The sequence below is a fragment of the Chelonia mydas genome, chromosome 24, assembly GCF_015237465.2.
Source record: "Chelonia mydas isolate rCheMyd1 chromosome 24, rCheMyd1.pri.v2, whole genome shotgun sequence".
NCBI lineage: Eukaryota > Metazoa > Chordata > Testudines > Cheloniidae > Chelonia > Chelonia mydas.
The window spans coordinates 16,913,923-16,929,631 of record NC_051264.2 but is presented as its reverse complement, the minus strand read 5'-3'; the positions used below and the strand labels follow the sequence as shown (position 1 = coordinate 16,929,631).

At 46.9% G+C, this 15,709-nt stretch overlaps 1 protein-coding gene across 1 annotated transcript; it reads left to right on the top strand.

Annotated features, from left to right (window-relative positions):
* The first annotated feature begins 6,093 nt into the window (after positions 1–6,093).
* Positions 6,094–7,401, top strand: LOC102934233 (C3a anaphylatoxin chemotactic receptor). The gene has a single exon (XM_007053952.3). The coding sequence runs from the start codon at positions 6,148–6,150 to the stop codon at positions 7,012–7,014; it is 867 nt and encodes a 288-aa protein (XP_007054014.2). The 5' UTR covers positions 6,094–6,147; the 3' UTR covers positions 7,015–7,401.
* Positions 7,402–15,709: the final 8,308 nt, after the last annotated feature.

The following is a 15,709-nucleotide window of genomic DNA, read 5'->3' as shown; positions in this document are numbered from 1 at the left end:
TATTTAGACTTCTAGCATTTGTATATAGAATCATAGAATCATAGAATCATAGAATATCAGGGTTGGAAGGGACCCCAGAAGGTCATCTAGTCCAACCCCCTGCTCAAAGCAGGACCAAGTCCCAGTTAAATCATCCCAGCCAGGGCTTTGTCAAGCCTGACCTTAAAAACCTGTAAGGAAGGAGATTCTACCACCTCCCTAGGTAACGCATTCCAGTGTTTCACCACCCTCTTAGTGAAAAAGTTTTTCCTAATATCCAATCTAAACCTCCCCCATTGCAACTTGAGACCATTACTCCTCGTTCTGTCATCTGCTACCATTGAGAACAGTCTAGAGCCATCCTCTTTGGAACCCCCTTTCAGGTAGTTGAAAGCAGCTATCAAATCCCCCCTCATTCTTCTCTTCTGCAGACTAAACAATCCCAGCTCCCTCAGCCTCTCTTCATAAGTCATGTGCTCTAGACCCCTAATCATTTTTGTTGCCCTTCGCTGGACTCTTTCCAATTTATCCACATCCTTCTTGTAGTGTGGGGCCCAAAACTGGACACAGTACTCCAGATGAGGCCTCACCAGTGTCGAATAGAGGGGAACGATCACGTCCCTCGATCTGCTCGCTATGCCCCTACTTATACATCCCAAAATGCCATTGGCCTTCTTGGCAACAAGGGCACACTGCTGACTCATATCCAGCTTCTCGTCCACTGTCACCCCTAGGTCCTTTTCCGCAGAAACCCCTAGGTCCTTTTCCGCAGAATATATATATTAGATATAAGAACTTACATGTCACTTTTTAGCTGTCTGCCATTATGTGTTGTAATTGAATTGACTTAGGCGTCTAGTGGTGAGATTTTCAAAAGCACCTATGTGAGTTAGGTGCTTAACTCCTAACTTCAATGGGAATTTGGCACCTAACTCTCTTAGCCGTGTGACAGGGTCAGGCCAGATCGCTACAGGAGAGTGATAGAAGGCAGATATATTAGCCCCAGGTTAAGTAGGTCCCTTTTCCCTGGTAAGGTAACAGGGAAGGTTCCAGAACAATCAGAAACCTTCTGGAGACAATTAAGACAGACAGGCTGATTAGAACACCTGCAGCCAATCAAGAAGCTGCTAGAGAATCAATTAAGGCAGGCTAATCAGGGCACCTGGGTTTAAAAGGAGCTCACTTCAGTTTGTGGTGTGCGTGTGAGGAGCTGGGAGCAAGAGGCACTAGGAGCTGAGAGTGAGAACGCGGACTGTTGGAGGACTGAGGAGTACAAGCGTTATCAGTCACCAGGAGAAAGGTCCTATGGTGAGGATAAAGAAGGTGTTGGGAGGAGGCCATGGGAAGGTAGCCCAGGGAGTTGTAGCTGTCGCACAGCTGTTCCAGGAGGCACTCTAGACAGCTGCATTCCACAGGGCCCTGGGCTGGAACCCGGAGTAGAGGGTGGGCCCGAGTTCCCCCCAAACCTTTCAACTCCTGGTCAGACACAGGAGGAGTTGACCTGGACTGTGGGTTCATGAAAACGGCTAAGTTGAGGGCTGCCATGAAGCTCCAAGGTGAGCCAATCCGCCAATGAGCGCAAGACCCACCAAGGTAGAGCAGGAACTTTGTCACAGCCATTTTTAAAACTCTAGTCCTGCCTCTTCATTGCCGAGCCCGAGCCTTCAAACCTCATGAGACACCCCATAAAACCTCATGAGATTGGTTTGAAATGAAAGACATCTGGGTTCTTCTTTTTTGCCTCCTGATTTTTTCCAGGGGGCCATTTCAAGCTTTTCTCTGTAACAATGAAGGCTGGAAGCTTACCTAAAAAAAAGAGAAGAAACAAAAGCTGAAATTCCCACCTAATCATCTGATTCCAGGATCTGGGGCTTGGAGGAAAAGGATAAGCATGGCGAATGCTGCAACTAAATTGTAAGAGTCGGCAAGGCTACAAAACTCCACCAAAAGTTTCAGAAAACCAGAAATATCCAGCTCTATTTTGGAAGGCAATGAAGTGAGGAGGTGTTTAAAATATTGGAGACTTTAAATAAAATGTGGGTGGCTGTGGCATTCTGTACCTCAAAACAGCACTGTGGAATCCCCATATTCACCACTGTCATATATATATGAACAAAGTCTGCCTTGTTGGGGTATCATTAAAAAAGTCTTGATCTGTTTATTATTAATATCCTCTTGAATTGTACGTGCTGTCACTGTATGGGGAGTTATAAAGTTTTGCTATGTGTGTGTTACTGAAATAAGTTCCGATGTTGGGAACACCCACAAACAGCCTTTCAGGTATGACAGTGGAGGAGCCAGACAGCGTTAATGTCTCATCAGCACACATCCAAGAATCCACTATCTAAGGAACTGTATAAAATGGAGATTTCTCAGAGAGAGAACATAGACAATGGAGACTGTTTGACCCACATCATAGCAAAATATATTTCCATCAAGCTGGAAGAAACTACAAATGAGGTGAAATGACATCACCACTTGGCCTCACTCCCCCCACAACTCAACACATGGAAAAACATCTGCAGGACAAAGACTTTGAACTGCAGAAGTTCAGTATCGGTCCGAAAGACAAGCTCAGCCTGTGTATTGAAGAGCTGTCACCTGCTTTTACCATCTGCCAGGTTGAGACATGGTTTGATTCAAATCCGGTCTAGTTTGTTTAACTCGGATTGGGAATTTAATTTTACTTATTTTGTAACCAACTGTGATCTCTACACTAGCTGCTTATAATCACTTAAAATCCATCTGTCTGTAGTTAATAAACCTGTTTTATATTCTACCTAAAACTGTGTGTTTTGATGGAAGTCCTTGGGAAATCTCAGCTCAGTTTACAAAGGCTGGTGTTTGTGCTCTCCACATGGGGGGAGGCGCAGAATAGGTAATGAAATTACACTTGCTTGGATTCTGATCAATGCAGGACGATACATTTCTTGGCTGCAAGGCCAGGGAGCCGGGGGGAATTCACTGGAGCCTCCCTATTGATGGTTCATGAGTGGCTGGGAGGCCATTTATGGAACTCAGCTGGTTGTGTCCCTGCCTGGGGATGGCTGTGGAAGTGCAGGACCTGCCAGAAGTTTGCAGCTTGACAGAGTATCACAGTCTGAGAGGGATACCACAGGTTGGTGTTACAAAAGGCTCAGACGTCCCACATTCCAGGTTGCACACCGGGAATCCCATCACAGTGGCTTTTTAAACCAGTATCTCAATAAATCCTGATATTCCTGGCCAAAATTCACGAAGCTTTCGCCCTTCGCTCTGTCGCTGGCCATTCTCCAACATCCAACCCATCCATCAGCCAGTCAAGGAGCAGACACAATGTTGTCTCCCTCACAGGCAAAGAAGCGAGAGATTAACAATCCACTCGCCACCTGGCAGGGTCTCTCCCGGACGTTCGTGGGGTGACCTGGGGGTAAAGGGCGGCAGGGCCCACCCATGAATTACTCCCGACCCAGCGGCACTTCAGGGGCCCAAGCTGGGTCTGGTGTGTTTCCAGGTGTGAACGGGCTGAATTTTTGCAACGATGCATTCGCAGCTTAGCTCCTGCTCTGGGGCTGTGGCTGCCCCGGATGTGGGCGACCGTCTCTGCAGATGGGATCTCAGACCCTTTATCATGAGAGGCCCCAGAGCTGAGCTAAGCTGTTTGAGGCTTGCACGGAGCTGGCCACCTTGGAGGCTTTGCAGACTCAGCTTTGTGAGCATCTCCCACCCCCGCTAAGCCACCCCCCCCGTGCTCTCTCCCCCCCAAGAGGACAGCTTCCTGCCCCCAGAGTCCATGGGGTCGGGGGGAGCTGCATGTGGTGTGTGTGTGTTGGGGGAATCAATTCTGAGATCTGTCTCTGCCCCCGAACCCCTACCCCGGTTCCTCCCTTCCCCCACCCCACTAGCAACTGATTTTGGTGTAACTATGTCACTCATGGGTGTGGAAACCCACCACCCCCGGGTGACTCTGTTATACTGACCTAACGCCCGGTGTAGACAACGCTTCTCCCATCAGGACAGCTACCGCCTCTCGGGGGGGTGGATTAACGACGCCGATGGGAGAAGCTCTCGAGTCAGCACAGACAGTGTCTTCACCGAGCCGCGACAGCGCCGCAGCTGCATCGGTGCAGCCTTCCCCGTGTAGACGTGTCCTCTGATCAACTGAACTGACTGAGCTCCTGGAGTCTTTGTCTGTCAAGCCTGGAGTCCAGTCCATTAATCCTTCTCATGGCTCTTCTCTGACCCCTCTCCAGTTGCTCAACATCCTTCTCGAAGGGTGGGCACCAGAACCGGACACAGGATCCCAGCGGCAGTCGCACCAGGGCCGTATCCAGATGGAAAATCACCTCCCTGCTCCTAATTGAGAAAAGTGTCCCCACGCCTGAGGCCTCCAGGCAAATGATGAGAGACAAAGGCAAGTTGCAGGCCGGGGTGTGGTTTGTGTGGTCTCTAGCACAGAACGAGGGTTTCCTTCGCGTTGGCTGGCCTGTTACATGGCCCGGGGCCAAGGGGTGGGTTCCCTGCAGCAAAGGCTGAGAATCTCACACGTCCCACTCCCAGCGGGGCTCTTTTCCCTTTCCCCAGCCAGGAGGGACTCGAGGGCAGAGACCCAGCTGGTGTCTCCGCTCCTGGGACCTTACCCACTGGAGTCGGCTGGACATGGCTGTCTCAGCCCCTGTTGTCTGTGGGGGCCCCACCCACCTGCCCCAGGATGTGGGCAGCCAAATGCAGACACCTTGCTAGGCCCCAGCACGGGGGGGGGGGGGAGCTTGTGGTTCGTGTGACATCTGCATGTAGCTATGGGTGACGAAGACCTTCCAGGCTTTGCAGACATGATTGGACCCAACCACGTCCTGTGATCTGCCCCTATTGTCCCCCCCCCGATATACCCCCACATGAACGGCTCCATGTTCCCTGAATGAGCCAAATCTGGGCAAGCATTGTGTTGGGGACCTGGGACGGGGGGCGACTCTGAGACGCTGCATCCCCCAAAGACACAGGTAAGGAAATGAGGTAAACCCTCCAGCTGCTCCACTTGATCTCATTCTCACCCCCCCACCTCTGCCCCCTGGATCTCCCCCTCCGAGCTGCCCCCATCCCCTCCCCTCATCTGCTCTGGATAGAGCTGGTTGAAATTATTTGTGGGTCTTCTTGTCAGAGGTCAGGGACCCCTGTCACACAGGGTATTGCACAGACCCTGACCGAGTTCGGGCATCCCATTGTGCCAGGTGCTGCACAGACCCACAGGGAGAAACAGGCCTGGCCACAGCGAGCTCACTCTCTAAACAGACAAATGTTTGGAGGGGAAACTGAGGCACAGGGCCATGACGTGACTTGTCCAGGCTCCCCAGACAGTTCAGTGACAGAGTGTGGGATGGAACCCAGGAGTCTGGACTCCCTTTCTGCTCACTAAAATAGACTCTTGCAATTAAAAAAAAATCTTTTGACTTGTTACGAGTCTTTTCTTCCTCTGGTGTTTTGCCAGATGGCTTTTTTGTCATTGTTATCTTTTCAATCTTATTTTCTCCTCTTGGGGAGTTGCTGTCCGTCACTGGAGATTTCTATAGCTGGGTTCTTTTGGTGGGTATTTTGCCCGCCGGGCTCCACTATCTCACCCCCCCCCCACTCCCCAAAATGGCCCAAACCATACAAAAACTCCACTTGAAAATGAAGGGGGTGGAGAAGTTTTGGAGTAGCAGCCGTGTTAGTCTGTATCCATAAAAAGAACAGGAGGACTTGTGGCACCTTAGAGATAAACAATTTATTAGAGCATAAGCTTTCGTGAGCTACAGCTCACTTCATCGGATGCATACAGTGGAGAAGACCATTATTTTTTTAAAAAAAAGAAGGTAAACCAAGACAGGAATAACCAGCTCCTCTGGGAAACTAAGAGCAAGAAAATTATTTGGGAATTTTAGTGAGTATTGGTCGGGGGTCTCTCATATCTCTGTCTCTGCATCCTGGACACCCCCATTGTCAACCTTCCCTTGGCTAGAAATCCAACTTTTCAGCAAGAAGCAAAGGGGTGTGTTTTTTAAACATTTGGTTTAGTAGAAAGCAAACTCTGTCTGTGTCCCCTCCTGGTGCCCGTTTCATTGCTCTGCTTTCCTTTGCTCAGTGCAACGTCTGCGCTGCCCTCGCTGAGCCCTGACGCCAAGGGGGCAATATTGTGACTGCAATTCTTCCAGAATGGAGTTCATCCAAATTCTCTTCCTGGTCCTGAGTGGCGTGGCCTTCCTTGCCGGGGTGCCATTGAATGGCTACATCCTCTTCTTCACCGCCTGCCATGTGGAGAGGACGGCCAGCGCCGTGTGGTTCTGGAGCCGGGCCATGACAGATTTCATCTTCATCATCTTCCTGCCCCTCAGATTCACCTCCATCTTCATCCTGGACTTAAACTGGGCCAAGATGCTGAGCAGCACTGTCACTTCCTTCCATATGTTCTCCAACGCCTTTCTCCTCACGGCCCTCAGCTTCGATCGCTACATCCTTGTGACATGCCCTGAGTGGACCCAGAACCACCGCACACCCATCCTGGTTTTCAGATTGATTATGGGCATGTGGGTCCTGTCTGCTGGTTTCAGCTTGCGGTACGGTGATCTCTGGGAGTCCGTGCTCTCACCTGCCAACATCCGCATGAATTTCCAACTGGATGAAGGGAGGGTGAAGGCTGCCATTGCGATCCAGTTCCTGGTTGGGTTTCTGATCCCATTCGCCTTGATCCTGATCCCAACCATCTACATCGTTCTAGCTGCCGAGCTGAGAAGGAACAGGCTGATCCAGTCCACCAAGCCACTAAAGATCCTTCTTGGCTTGATCCCGACCTTTTTCCTCTGCTGGCTGCCGTATCATGTCTTCTCCTTTCTGCAGATCTCGGCAACTTACCCTCTAAATCTTCTGGACATAGGAAGCACTTTTGCTTGTGTCCTGACATATTTCAGCAGCTGCCTCAACCCCATCTTCTACCTCACCATGGAGGAAGAGTTTCTGAGGTACCAGCAACATACATTAAGCCCCCAAACCACTGACAACTCAGAGCTGGAGCTGGCTGAATAGGGGAATGGATGGAATTTTCAATATTTGCATGGAGAAAGAATTATTTTCACTGGGACCTGTAACATCCTCTTGATCCCCAAATTGTGAATTTTTTGGCCTTATTCAGAGAAGAGCCACAAGAATGATTACAGGATTCGAAAACCTGCCTTGGAGTGAGAGACACAAGGATCTCAATCTATTTAGCTTAACAAAGAGGCGGTGAAGGGGTGACCTGATCATAGTCTGTAAGTACCTACGTGGGGAACAAATATTTAATAAAGGGTGCTTCAATCTAGCAGAGGAAGGTGTAACATGATCCAGTGAACAGAATTTGAACCTAGACAAATTCAGACTGGAAAGGAGGTGTAAATTTGTAATGATCAGAGTAACTGACCATTGGAGCAATTTCCCAAGGGTTGTGGTGGATCCTCCATCACTTGGTAATTTTAAATCAAGCTGGGATATTTTTGGAAAAGTTCTGCTCTAGGAATTATTTTGGGGCAGTTCTCTGACCCGTGTGACCTGGAAGGTCAGACGAGATGATCACAGCTTTGGAATCTATGAATCTATCATTTTAATGAAGTATAATAGAGTCTTGATTTTGTTCATTTTTAGATCATTTTGGGGCATTTGGTTCTTTATGGTCTGTCCTTTTCTACATCTTCGTGTCATTATTCTTCTCATCATGTCATGTTTGGCTCCCAATGCGTCTCCAGCTCTTCTTCTTTCCTGTGTTTGTTGAAGACCAAGGGGTCTATTAAACAAAGGGTAACATTTTCAAAAGGGTCTAAGTTCTATTTTTACAAGTGTTTAGGCCATAGGAACCTAGCTGAGAGTCAATGAGACCATACAGAAGATCATAAGAATGGCCATACTGAGTCACACCAAAGGTCCATCTAGCCCAGAATCCTGTCTTCTGACAGGTTTCAGAGTAGCAACCGTGTTAGTCTGTATTCGCAAAAAGAAAAGGAGTACTTGTGGCACCTTAGAGACTAACAAATTTATTTGAGCATGAGCTTTCGTCAGCTACAGCTCACTTCATCGGATGCATTCAGTGGAAAATACAGTGGGGAGATTTATATACATAGAGAACATGAAACAATGGATGTTACCATACACACTGTAAGAAGCGTGATCACTTAAGGTGAGATATTACCAGCAGAGAGTGGGGTCAGGGGGGACCTTTTGTAGTGATAATCGGGGTGGGCCATTTCCAGCAGTTGACAAGAATGTCTGAGGAACTACAATACCCACCTGCTGAAGTGAAGAAACAGATTGACAGAGCCAGAAAAGTACCCAGAAGTCACCAACTACAGGACAGGCCCAATAAAGAAAATAACAGAATGCCACTAGCCATCACCTTCAGCCCCCAACTAAAACCTCTCCAACGCATCATCAAGGATCTACAACCTATCCTGAAGGACAACCCATCACTCTCACAGATCTTGGGAAACAGGCCAGTCCTTGCCTACAGACAGCCCCCCAACCTGAAGCAAATACTCACCAGCAACCACACACCACACAACAGAACCACTAACCCAGGAACCTATCCTTTCAACAAAGCCCGTTGCCAACTCTGTCCACATATCTATTCAAGGGACACCATCATAGGACTTAATCACATCAGCCACACCATCAGGGGCTCATTCACCTGCACATCTACCAATGTGATATATGCCATCATGTGCCAGCAATGCCCCTCTGCCATGTACATTGGCCAAACTGGACAGTCTCTATGTAAAAGAATAAATGGACACAAAGCAGACGTCAATAATTATAACATTCAAAAACGAGTCAGAGAACACTTCAATCTCTTTGGTCACTCGATTACAGACCTAAAAGTTGCAATTCTTCATAAAAAAAATTTCAAAAACAAACTCCAATGAGAGACTGCTGAATTGGAATTAATTTGCAAACTGGATACAATTAACTTAGGCTTGAATAGAGACTGGGAATGGATGGGTCATTACACAAAGTAAAACTATTTCCCCATGTTATTCCCCCCTCCCCCACCCTCCACTGTTCCTCAGACGTTCTTGTCAACTGCTGGAAATGGCCCACCTTGATTATCACTACAAAAGGTTTCCTCCCCCCCCCCCCTCCGCCGCTCTCCTGCTGATAATAGCTCACCTTAAGTGATCACTCTCGTTACAGTGTGTACTGTAACACCCATTGTTTCATGTTCTCTATGTATATAAATCTCCCCACTGTATTTTCCAGTGAATGCATCCAGTGAAGTGAGCTGTAGCTCACGAAAGCTTATGCTCAAATAAATTTGTTAGTCTCTAAGGTGCCACAAGTACTCCGTGTCTTCTGACAGTGGCCTTTGCCAGTGCCCGAGAGGGAATGAACAGAACAGGTAATCATCAAGTGATCCATCCCCTGTCCCCCATTCCCAACTTCTGACAAACAGAGCGTAGGGACACCATATTTGTCCATCTTGGCTAATAGCCATTAATGGACCTATCCTCCATGAATTTATCCAGTTCTTTTTTGAACCCTGTTATCGTCTTGGCCTTCACAACATCCTCTGGCAAGGAGTTCCACAGGCTGACTGTACATTGCATGAAGAAATACTTCCATTTGTTTCTTTTACACCAGCCGCCTATTAATTTCATTGGGTGACCCTTTGTTCTTGTGTTATGAGAAGAATAAATAACACTTCCCTATTTACTTTCTCTACACCAGTCAGGATTTTATAGACCTCAATCATATCCCCTCTTAGTCATCTCTTTTCCAAGCTGAAAAGTCCCAGTCTTATTCATCTCGCCTCATAAGGAAGCTGTCCCATACCCCTAATCATTTTTGTAGCCCTTTTCTGTGCCTTTTCCAATTCCAATTTATTTTTTTGAGATGGGGCGACCACATCTGCACATAGTATTCAAGCTGTGGGCGTACCATGGATTTATATACAGGCAATGTGATATTTTCTGTCTTATTATCTGTCCCTTTCTTAATGATTCCCAACATTCTGTTCACTTTTTTGCCTGCTACTGTCCATTGAGTGGATGTTTTCAGAGAACTATCCACAGTGATTCCAAGATCTCTTTTTTGAGTGGTAGCAGCTAATTTAGCCCCCATCATTGTGTATGTATAGTTGGGATTATGCTTTCCAATGTGCATTACTTTGCATTTATCAACACTGAATTTCATCTGCCATTTTGTTGCCCAGTCACCCAGTTGTGTGAGAACCCGTTGTAACTCCTCGCAGTCTGCTTTGGACTATCTTGAGTAGTTTTGTATCATCTGAACATTTTGCCATCTCACTGTTTATCCCATTTTCCAGATCAGTTATGAATATGTTGAACAGCACTGGTTCCAATACAGACCCCTAGGAGATACCGCTATTTACCTCTCTCCATTCTGAAAACTGACCATTTATTCCTACCTTTGTTTCCTATCTGTGAACCTGTTACTGATGCATGAGAGGACCTTCCCCCTTATCTCACAACAGCTTACTCTCCTTAAGAGCCTTCGGTGAGGGACCTTGTCAAAGGCCTTCTGAAACTCCAAGTACATTACATCTACTGGATCACCCTTGGCCATTAGATTTTTGATGCCTTCAAAGAATTCTAGTCGATTGGTGAGGCATGATTTCTCTCTACAAAAACCGTGTTGATTCTCCGCAACAAATCATGTTCATCAATGTGTGTGACAATTTTGTTCTTTACTATAGTTTCAACCAGTTTGCCCGGTATTGAAATCAGGCTTACCAGCCTGTAATCGCCGGGATCACCTCTGGAGCCGTTTTTAAAAATTGGTGTCACATTAGCGATCCTCCAGTCCTCTGGGACAGAAGCTGATTGAAATGCTAGGTTATATAGCACAGTTAGCAGTTCGAAATTTCACATTTGAATTCCTTCAGAACTCTTGGGTTAATCCCATCTGGTGCTGGTGACTTATTACTGTTTAATTTATCAATTTGTTCCAAAACCTTCTCTATTGACACCTCAATCTGGGACAGTTCCTTGGATTTGTCACCTAAAAAGAATGGCTCAGGTTTGGGAATCTCCCTCACATCCTCAGCCGTGATGATCGATGCAAAGAATTCATTCTGTTTCTCTGAAATGGCCTTATCCTCCTTGAGTGCTCCTTTAACATCTCGATCATGCAGTAGCCCCAAGGGTTGTTTAGCAGCTTCCTGCTTCTGATGTACTTACACATTTTTTTGCTTTTACTTTTTGAAAAAAAACCCCACTCTCCTGTTGGTAATAGCTTATCTAAAGTTTTTTTTGGGGGGAGAAAACCTGGATTTGTGCTGGAAATGGCCCACCTTGATTATCATACACATTGTAAGGAGAGTGATCACTTTAGATAAGCTATTACCAACAGGAGAGTGGGTTTGTGTGTGTGGTTTGGGGGTGGGAGGGGGTAGAAAACCTGGATTTGTGCTGGAAATGGCCCACCTTGATTATCATACACATTGTAAGGAGAGTGATCACTTTACATAAGCTATTACCAGCAGGAGAGTGGGGTGGGGGGAGAGAAAACCTTTTGTAGTGACAAACACCCATTTTTTCATGATTTGTGTGCATAAAAACAAACATCTTCTGTATTTTCCACAGTATGCATCCGATGAAGTGAGCTGTAGCTCACGAAAGCTTATGCTCAAATAAATTGGTTAGTCTCTAAGGTGCCACAAGTCCTCCTTTTCTTTTTGCGAATACAGACTAACACGGCTGTTACTCTGAAATTTCTCATTTTTGTGTAGTTCTCTTTTCTGAAATTAAATGCTACCATGGTGGGCTGCTGTCATGTTTCCTCCGCCACAGGGATGTTAAATTTAATTATATTATGGTCACTATTACCAAGCAGTTCAGTTATATTCCCCCTTTGGACCAGATCCTGTGATCTACTTAGAACTAAATCAAGCATTGCTTCTTCCCTTGTGGGTTCCCGGACCAGCTGTTCCAAGAAGTAGTCACTTAAGGTGTCAAGAAACTTTATCTCTGCATCCCGTCCTGAAGTGACCTGTACCCAGTCAATATGAGTACAGTTGAAATCTCCCATTATTACTGAGTTGTTTTTATTTTAATAGCCTCTCTAGTCTCCCAGAACATTTCACAGTCACTATCACTGTCCTCCTCAGGTGGTCGGTCACATACCCCTACTGCTATATTCTTATTATTCGGGCATGGAATTACTATCCATCGAGATTCTGTGGTACAGTTTGTGTCATTTCAGATTTTTACTTCATTTGACTCTACGCTTTCTTTCACATATAGGGCCAGTCCCCCATGAGCATGACCTGTTCTGTCCTTCCAATATATTTTGTACCCTGGTATTACTGTGTCCCATTGATTATCCTCATTCCACCAAGTTTTTGTCATGCCTGTTACATCGATATCCTCATTTAATACAAGGTCTAGTTCACCCATCTTATTATTTAAACTTCTAGCATTTTTATATAAGAACTTAAATGTCACTTTTTAACTGTCTGCCATTACAGGGTGTAATTAAATTGACTTAGGCTTCTATAGGTGAGGTTTTGAAAAGGTGCTTAACTCCTAACTTCAAAGGGAATTTGGCATCTAACTCCCTTAACCACTTTTAAAAGTCTAGTCCTGCCTCTTCATTGCCAAGCCAAAGCCTTCAAACCTCATGAGCCACCCCCTGAAACATCATGAGATTGGTTTGAAAAGAAAGACATTTGGATTGGGTTTTTTTTTGCATTATGTTTTTTCGGGGGGCCATTTCTCTGTAACAACGAAGGCTGCAAACTTAACTTAAAAAAAAGAAAAAAAAAACGCTGAAATTTCCGCCTAATCGTCTGATTCCAGGATATGGGGCTTAGAGGAAAAGGACAAGCATGGCAAATGCCGCAACCAAATTGTAAGAGTCGGTGACACTACAAAACTCCACCGAAAGTTTTGGAAAACCAGAAATATTCACTCTGTTCGGAAACCAATGGAGTGAGGAGGTGTTTAAAATATTGAGGATTTTAAATAAAATGTGGGTGGCTGTGGCATTCTGTACCTCAAAACAGCACTGTGGAATCCCCATATTCACCACTGTCATATATATATGAACAAAGTCTGCCTTGTTGGGGTATCATTAAAAAAGTCTTGATCTGTTTATTATTAATATCCTCTTGAATTGTACGTGCTGTCACTGTATGGGGAGTTATAAAGTTTTGCTATGTGTGTGTTACTGAAATAAGTTGTGATGTTGGGAACACCCACAACCAGCCTTTCAGATACAACAATGGAGGAGCCAGACAGTGTTAATTGCTCGTCAGCACCCATCTAAGAATCCACTATGGAGGTTTCTCAGAGAGAACACATAGACAGTGGAGACTGTCTGAACCATGTCATCGAAAAAGATCTTTCCATCAAGGTGGAAAAAACTACAAAAGAGGGAAAGTGACATCACCACTTGGCCTTACTCCCCTCACAACTCAACACCTGGACACACGTCTAGAGGACAAAGACTTTGACCGAGGAAGGTTTGGTATCGGGGTGGAAGACAAGCCCAGCCTGTGTATTGAGTAGGGTGACCAGATAGCAACGGTAAAAAAATGGGACAGGGGGTGGGGAGGTAATAGGCGCTTATATAAGAAAAAGTCCTCAAAAATGGGACTGTCCCTTTAAAAATGGGACCTCTGGTTACCCTAGTCCTGAGGAACTGTCACCTGCTCGTGCCATCTGCCAGGGTGAGACACGGCTTGATTCAAATCCTGTCTAGTTTATTATCTCAGATTGGGAATTTACTTTTATTTCTTAGGTAACCAACTGTGGTCTCTACGCTCGCTGCTTTTAATCACATAATATCCGTCTGTAGTTAATAAACCTGTTTTATATTCCACCTAGAACTGTGTATTTGGTTGAAGTGCTTCGGAAATCTCAGCTCGGTTGACAGAGGCTGGTGTTTGTGCTCTCCACATTGGGGGAGGTGCCAACTGGGCAATGAACTTATACTGGCCAGGCTTCTGACCAGGGCAGGACGATACATTTCTGGGCTGCAAAGCCAGGGAGCCAGGGGGAATTGACTGGAGCCTCCCTATTGAGGGTTCATGAGTGGCTGGGAGGTCATTCGTGGAACTCAGCTGGGTGTGTCCCTGTCTGGGGATGGCTGTGGAAGTGCAGGGCCTGCCAGAGGTTTGTAGCTTGACACAGCACCACAGTGTGAGAAGGACAAGCCAGGTAGGTGGGTCAGAGGACTCAGAAGTCCCACACTCCATACTGCACGCCAGGAACCCTGTCATCGTGGCTTTTTAAACCAGCGTCTCAATGAATCCTGATAGTCCAGGCCAAAATTCATGCAGCTTTCATCCTTCGCTATGTCGCTGGCTGTTCTCCAGCGTCCAACCAATCCCCCAGCCAGTCGTGGAGCAGACTCTATGTCGTGTGGCTCACAGCCAATGACGCGAGAGATTCACGATCCACTCGCCACCAGGCAGGGTCTCTCCAGGATGTTCATGGGCTGACCAGGGGTGAAGGGCGGTGGGACCCACGCACGAATCACTCCTGACCCAAGCTGAGTCTGGTGTGTGTCCAGGTGTGAACAGGCTGAATTTCTGCAACGGTGCGGCTGCAGCTCAGCTCCTGCTCTGGGGCTGCGGCTGCCCCGGATGTGGGCGACCGTCTCTGCAGACGGGATCTCAGACCCTTCATCACGAGAGGCCCCAGAGCTGAGCTGAGGTGCTTGAGGCTTGCATAGAGCTGGCTGCCTCGGAGGCTTTGCAGACTCAGATTAGTGAGCATCCCCCACCCCGATGAGAGCCCCCCTTCTCTCTGTCCCCCCACCTCCTACCCCAGGTACCTCCCTGTGACCACCCCACTCCCCACAGGAGCCTCCCCATATCCCTCCCCGCCCCACCCATCGGTGCTGCAGCCCCTGGATTGAAGTGGTTCCCATCATATACAGGATTTAAAGTTTGATTCACTGGCTCTCAGCACCTCAGCCAGGAGGGGCTCGAGTGCAGAGTCCCAGCTGGCGTCTCTGATCCTGGGACCTCGCACGGTGGAGTCAGCTGGACGTGGCTGCCTCAGCCCCTGCTCTCTGATGGGGGCCCCACCCGCCAGCCCACGGATGTGGACAGCCGAATGCAGACACCTTGCCAGGGCCCAGTGGGGGGTCAAGGGGAGCTGTTAGAGGGCGTTCCCTCCACCCTCCCACTTCCCTGGTTCAGACAGCAAGCAGCAAAAGACCAGAAGTCCATAGTGCAGACAATGGGATGTTTATTGGGGTTAATGTCCAGCAAGCATGATTCCATTTTCTCTTCCCCCCACTTCCTGTTTGACCCCAGTTTATATAGTAATATTCACAGCTAGACCTTAACCAATTATTTTACTGAAATTTAACTAACCAATCCTAACATATTGTAAAATCATCTCAAACCAATTATATTCCACTACCCTAATTAATTTACACCGAGTAAAATTAATTACACAGCAGACTTAAACAATAAGAGAACCAGACAGATTAAGAATAGAAAAGTGGGGGCCATAAAGAAAAAACATGCAGAAATGAGGGTTTCATAATGACAACCACTGAGAAGTTATTTCTTGCCAGAGAGGATGCCGTCAAACTAAGTTTTCTTTACAGGCAGGCCTGATATGAATATTCTAACAGGACCTTATGGTTCGCATGATATCTGCATGTAGCTGTGCGTGCCAGAGGCCTTTCAGATTTTGCAGAAGTATTCGGACCCAGCCACATCCTGTGATCACCACTCATTGTTCTCCCCACCCCAGATACACCCCCACATGAACAG

Bases quoted from the DNA above. Each gene is read 5' to 3' on its own strand.
- LOC102934233 (XM_007053952.3), top strand. From the start codon at position 6,148: ATGGAGTTCATCCAAATTCTCTTCCTGGTCCTGAGTGGCGTGGCCTTC.